The 6,588-nt window shown below is 40.9% G+C and overlaps 1 protein-coding gene and 1 pseudogene across 2 annotated transcripts in view; one reads left to right on the forward strand and one right to left on the reverse strand.

Annotated features, from left to right (window-relative positions):
• The window catches only part of LOC106956607 (uncharacterized), an 18,983-nt pseudogene extending 17,173 nt beyond the window's left edge, over positions 1 to 1,810 (reverse strand).
• Positions 1,811 to 2,095: 285 nt separating this feature from the next.
• The window catches only part of LOC106956619 (coiled-coil domain-containing protein 81), a 16,846-nt gene continuing 12,353 nt past the window's right edge, over positions 2,096 to 6,588 (forward strand). Inside the window, exons 1-6 of one of the 2 annotated variants that reach the window (XM_015047574.1) lie at positions 2,096 to 2,242; positions 2,378 to 2,439; positions 2,505 to 2,658; positions 4,888 to 5,072; positions 5,166 to 5,240; positions 5,316 to 5,487. In XM_015047574.1, the coding sequence (XP_014903060.1) occupies positions 2,167 to 2,242; positions 2,378 to 2,439; positions 2,505 to 2,658; positions 4,888 to 5,072; positions 5,166 to 5,240; positions 5,316 to 5,487 (724 nt within the window). In that variant the 5' untranslated portion in view covers positions 2,096 to 2,166. Of the gene's footprint in view, positions 2,243 to 2,377; positions 2,440 to 2,504; positions 2,659 to 4,887; positions 5,073 to 5,165; positions 5,488 to 6,588 lie in introns of both variants that reach the window. The other variant, XM_015047573.1, reaches the window with a different exon arrangement.

Genomic DNA, 6,588 nt, shown 5'->3' on the forward strand with positions numbered 1-6,588 from the left:
GAGGTAACATAGTTACTCGATTATGCTTTAAAATGACTTTGTGAAGAGGGGTCAAAAACAGTTTTGAATTGCATGTTCAGATGATAAATGAGTCTAAAACTGAAAGTGAACCTAAATATGTAGATATTATGTTTCCAGGCTTAATAACAGGCTTTTATGTTCAGATATAGCAACTCAACAGATACTACTGAAACCACTGACAGGTTTCATCAACAACTCATATTGTTGAACACAATGTTCCACAAGACAAATGTAGAGGCTGCCTTGACTCCGATCTGAGCTGAACAATGCGTGACACCTATTTCAGGACTCTTTCAGAACAGAGGTCCTACCCAGCAGACGTGTAAGGAACAGCTTGAAGAAGACGTAAGGATTTAACTTCCCGGGTTAATCTGATCAGGCATCCAGATGACACACTGAGCCAGCCCTTATTTCTGTAATTCACCCCACACGTAATTGATGATGTATGCTGGTATTCAGATAGAAATGTAATTTTGAGGGTCTTACCTAACTGAGCACGAGTAATTTCCCTGATGGCTCAAAGAGGCTCTGAGTATCACAAGGCTGTGTCCGTGTAGAAGCACGTCCATCTGATTCAAATCAGCTGATTGTGGTGACATGATGCTGGTCAGATTCATCTCCTGTCTCGTCTGATTGGTCCACAGAACATTTGTGTTAGGATCATTTTTCTGAGGGCAGTGCAGCACCACCATCTCCCCTGCCCTGGTGTAAACAGTTTTAAGTCTCAGTGAAAATACTCCTGCAACAGAGAGTCAGATTTTAGCTGATTTATTGGTTGGATTTGGATGTAGGCAAAATAAATCAGTATGAAAACGGCACACTCTTCAGCAGCTGCAGCCTGTAATCAATTAGCGGTTCAGAGACAAACTCAAAAACAGAAGAGGAAAGTTTTTATGTGGTTCTGATAGTGTAGTGATAAGTGCGCTGTCTAATTCAACGGTTTCTATTGAAGATAAAAACAACTTAAAGAAAATATTTACATGGAGCCTCCATAGTGAATCACAAGCACATGACAACACTAGACATCGCATAGTTTCAGGGTCATATTTTCCATTAACGTGAAAACAAGTCTTGTTACTTTTTGACTAAAAGGAATTTTGGCACTGCTTCAGTGCAGAACTTTTTCTTTTTTGCCTGACTTTTAAGTAAACACAATTTAGACATTGCAGAGCTCAAATTAGTTAATCTTCGGGTGGGGCAATTTTCATGCTGACAATTTGGTGAAGCTTTTGTTGTTGCTTGTTTAATTCTCACGACATTTAAACGCATGAACAGGCTTGTTGCTCAGCATGAGGACATTGGGATCCTTATCTTTTACAATGAGCCTCAAGTCTTTGAGGTTGAAAGACCCTTCCCCCCACCTTGCCACCGTCCTAATCTGTTGCTTCCTCCACAGATTATCAGTTTCAAGTAAGAAAAATTTATTATCGCGGTATGAACAATACTGGCTCCATAATTGTTTACATTTTACTAGACATAACAAATAGATTACAGATAGTTAATTTTATTTGTGAAAAAACAAAGAAAATTATATAACACATTCCTAACAGCAGGTGTTGACCAGAGTACTTGACATTTAAAATACATCATACGTAGTAATACATGCAACACAGGTCAACAAATAGTGTAAAGAATAAAAATTACATTACCTGTCAGGAATAGAAGAAGGAGTGTCAGTAGAACGTTCACCTCCATGGTGATCTGGATTGACTGCGACGTGTGAATGAATTTGATGCGTGAAGTGACTTTTTCCTAGAAATCCTCCCCCTTCTCCTTGGTCTGTGTCAGCTACTTGAAGTTGTCAGGCAGTCCACAACTGATTGAATGTCCTCTACGCTTTTGCTTTTGCTTCTTTAAATGTGTACGCCACACGCTATTTATCATTAATATAACCATTCCCCCACGACAATCAGTCTGCCTATTCAATAAACAAATAAAAGTAAAAATATGACGCATGTTCCTGGACATTGTAGGTTTCAATTTAGGCTTAAGTTGCGGTTTACTGTAACGACAACAGAAATCAAGAGTCCGATCTTTGATTTTCTTTTCTTTGCATGACTCGTGCAACTCTCCGCGTCTGTCGTCTTCAAAATGCACATGTCTTTCTGAAGCTTCTCCAGGTCCGAGGCTTGATGAGATGCTGAGATGAGCAACATTCTGCTGCTGGCGTCCGAAGGAGACAAGCGGATGTTGCGGGGTCTGTTGCATTTGTCGAAAAACGGTATATTTTTCTTCCAATAACGCTACGTGGTTATTCATTTTCTACCAGCTTTCATAGTTTAGGTTGCTCGGCGCAGTTTGTACAGAAAAGCGAGGATATATGACGACTATTTTGTTTTTGTTTTTTTCACTCCAGATGTTGAATGTATATGGACAGAAATATCATTCTATATACGCCGTCAGATGAACTTGCAGAAGGTATGTCTCTCTCTATCTATCTATCTATCTATCTATCTATCTATCTATCTATCTATCTTCAACAGGGGGTCAACCTATCAGGATTGGGGACCTTCACATTTTCTCTGCAGAATTTCAACACAGGACACAGGTTCTCTAATTTCCATCATCCCATCTTCATTTTGGCAGGCAAACTATCCCAGTCTTTAGGGCTACACCAAGTCAGGTGGTTGGCCAAAGGTGAGCAAATGTGCAAAGAAAAAACTAAGGCACAATTAAAAATCTAATATTATATTTTGGCATAGCGTGTCTTTTGCTTAGTTTTCCCTCTATTGGACCAGTAGCCCCTGAGAAGTCGGCCAGCCGAAAACCTCGACATTCAGGATAACTGGAGCTGGGAGATATTGCTCAAGAGCAATAATTAATCTGCAGTAACTCTACACGAGTATCTGTTTACAGTACTGTGAGAAATTATGTTCTTCCTTACAACTTTGTTCTGTTGTTGCTTTCATATTAATGTTGGCATCATTCAGAGAAATGTTAATGTTGGACAAAGAAAAGACCAAACACAAAATAAATCATGTGATTTATGTAATTTCAAGAAAGTCTCAACCAAATTTTTCTGTGAAAAAGTAATAACCCTGGTGCCATTAGTTTTTCTAGGTTCTCTCTATAACTGCAGCTTGTTTCATGTCGTCACTTTTTAAAATGATTTTTTGTTGTTTTTTTTTCCTGGTATGGCGCTCATCAGACCTGGTTGTTGTTTTCCTTTCATGGATGAAATCATTTGAAAACTGCTTGTTTTTCATAAGGTTACCTTTGTCTGATGTTGAAATTTGTGTGATGATGCAAAGCATTCAAATGTGACAAAAAAAGCAAAGGAATCTGTGAAAGGGACCCATTCCGTTTTCCCAGCACTGTACAGACTGATAAAAGCTGACAATCTTTGATTCTGCATCATATTAGCTAAACTTTCGTTTACCAGTTCTACCCTCTTCTGGGAAGCTGTGCTTATCTGCAAATATGTCAACAAAACACAGCTGTGTTACAGTTTGGAAAACCCCCTAAAATAGAGAACGAAATAAAAAAAGAAGTCTTATCATTATGAGGACAAAGAAACTGGATATTTCCCAGGATGCGATTTGATCTCCCAAGCTTTTTAGGAAATGATGCAGAGATTTAAGGGAGTCGAGTTTTGCTGAAACGGATCAAACTTTCTGGAAGTCCTTAACCTGTTGTTCACAGGTTGTCATTCACAACAGGGGTGTCAAACTCCAGTCCTCAAGGGCCGCTGTCCTGCAGTGTTTAGATGTGCCACAGGTAAAAAACAGTGGAATGAAATGGCTTAATTACCTCCTCCCTGTGTAGATCGGTTCTCCTGAGCCTTGCTAATGACCTAATTATTCTTTTCAAGTGTGGTGCAGCAGAGGCACATCTAAAAGTTGCAGGACAGAGGCCCTTGAGGACTGGAGTTTGACACCTCTGTCACGAGAGGACCCAAATTTGGGTCCTCTCGTGAATAACAGGTTAATTAGTTTCTAAGCCAGCAGTAGCTAGTTCTTACAACACTGTTAGAAGAATACTAGCCATTGCTATGGCCATTGCCTTCCTACACCATTCTGCTCGATTCTCATCTCCCTCCAGTGCTATGTCAGGGATTCGCCCCATTGAGCTTGATTTCTCAAGATGCATTTCATTCTGGCCAATCGGCAAAGAGAAGGAGGAGTTTTGAACAATGATGTCAAGTTTCTGTGCCGTTTCAAAATTGGAGTTTGCCCACGATGGTAGTTTGGCAAAGACAACAGAAGAAGTGAGCGAAGCCATTCAGTCCATGCTGGCCATGCTCCCAAGTATTGAGCAATAAAAGACGGAGGAAGACAAATTTTTAAGACATTTTATTGCTGGCAGAGATAGCAAAGACGTTGTGGGCTCCTACTCCCCATGAGGTTGTTTACAGTGCACACGACTTCCAGTCAGCTTCATAGTGTAGCCATCTTCATGCTCATGTCACACACATCACAGCCAAACGTGATATGATTGATTGGGTTAAATCAGGTCCACCGTTTCTCAATATCTGAACATCCATACACTTATACGAAGTAAAGCGCTGAATAAGGGGGCTGTTTCTTTTTTTTTTTTTACCAGGCTAGAACAACGCTGACATTTATCTCCACTGTCTGACAACATAGTCTCTTAGAGTCGAAACCTTTCTTAAGTCAAACCTTTGCTTTTTCAAAACAGATTGTAATTTTATTGACCACTTCCACTGAAAATCGTCTGATGATTTGATAAACGATACAGTCTTACCTTGATTTGAAGTAATAGTGGGGTTTAAAAATTTGTAAATGAGAAACAGTGAAGACAAATGACAGTGAATATGTTTCAGTTGGATGAGTTTTTTTTGTATTGTATTTATTAAGTTACACGGTAAATACAAAAGCAAGACGACCCGTGTATTGTCCGCTCCAGCAGCACACGTGCCTGTAGTGCCTCTGAACTTCGCAGCCGTGTCGCAGCAGACGCCCTACAGTCGAGACGTCGTGGAGGGCTGCGTTAGAGAAACTCTGGCGGCGCTGCACCGAGCCTTGGCATCGGAGAGGCACATATTCCTCCCTTTGAAGGGAATTGGAGTTCTGTCTTTCAGGAACAACAAGGTGACCAGTCTGCTCCGGCCAGGTTTCTGTTTCACTTGTGCGGGTTGATACAGCAGCTGTACCAAATGTGTTCTTTCTCTGCATATCTGAAAGGTTCAGATGAAGTTCAGCAGGGATTTCATTAATACAATCAGTGAGACACATCAGACGCTAAAAGATTCCAGCATGGTATCATTACATTTACAATTAGTAATGAGTCCACAGAGATATACATGCAGATTAATTGTACTTTTGTCCCTGCAGAGAGCTGGGAGCAGTGGCTCCTTGTCATCTGCTGAAGTCACTGAGCTTCAAAGGCCACAGACTGCCTGCCGCGTCTCCCTCCCAGCTATTGTCTCTCTTCAGACAGATAACAAAGGAATCGGCAAAGATGGCGGAAACGTTTTGCCATCTGGGGACCAGAGGAGCAAAAAAGGTGAAGGGGATCTTTGCTGAAAGTTCCTATGCAGTGTTGACACATCTGGAAAATTAAGGAATCTACTTTTCTAATATTTAAGGTCTGGAAAAGTAATAAAAAAAAAAAGAAGAAACATTTAATTTAGTTTCATTTCCTTCAATTACTAAAAGGTAAAAAGTCTAACATTGAATGTGGTTCAATGGGATTTTCACATTGATCTAAATTCATTTGACCTGCTTTGTCTTTCATTTCTGAATTTACACATTAAGTTTGAAATTTTTTTTATGCATTTTGTTTTGTTTTTGATGAACAAACTAAAGGCTCACGTGCTTAGGAATTAAAAATTAACAATTGCTCCACCTCCTTGGTCTCTAAATTCAGGCTGAGCTGGACGTATGTGTGTGTGTGGGGTTGTCGCTCGCAGCTGCTACCCATCAGCCTCATCGGGGAGGTGCTTATAGATGAACCAGCTCATCCTGATCACCAGATCTCACTCCCACCAAGACATAATCAAACATCATTTTCTTTTTTCCCCCCCTACGTTACGCTTGACTCATCCTGGCACCAGCTTGTTTCTCTACTCGGAAAGCCGCTCATCTTCTTCCTGACAGATCAAGTCATGGCTTGTGGTCTCCTCCTGGGTCTCTTTGTTCGAAGCAGAGCTTGTTCTCCTGGATGCTCCCCGTGCTGCGCTCCTGCTCTGCTTGAATTCACACTTGACTATCAGCTGCTCACCTGCCTGTCCAACCTCCAATAAATCCACCAGCTGTCGACGATATCGGAGGAAAAACAAGAGAACGGTCTGTTCTACGAGCACCATCCAGGCTCAGATCAGTGGAGCGACAAACCTCCTCCCAGATTCTCGGCTCCTTTAATAACTGGAATGTTGAACACTGCCGGATTGTCCGCCTCTCCCTTCAGCGTCCCACCCTGGAAACCCGGTCCGAGAAACTCGCTGAACTTTACTGAACATTTCAATCCTGTAAAAATAATCTTGACATGTGCCTTTTTAATTGTTGTCTGCACCAGATTCAATATCAAAACCAAATAATACAATGTGGTTCTTGAACTGTGTCCATTTTTTTTTATTACACGCTAAAGATATCAAAGCTCACAAAA

The sequence above is a fragment of the Poecilia latipinna genome, unplaced genomic scaffold (genome assembly GCF_001443285.1).
Source record: "Poecilia latipinna isolate Pla-1442-1.1 unplaced genomic scaffold, P_latipinna-1.0 Scaffold833, whole genome shotgun sequence".
NCBI lineage: Eukaryota > Metazoa > Chordata > Actinopteri > Cyprinodontiformes > Poeciliidae > Poecilia > Poecilia latipinna.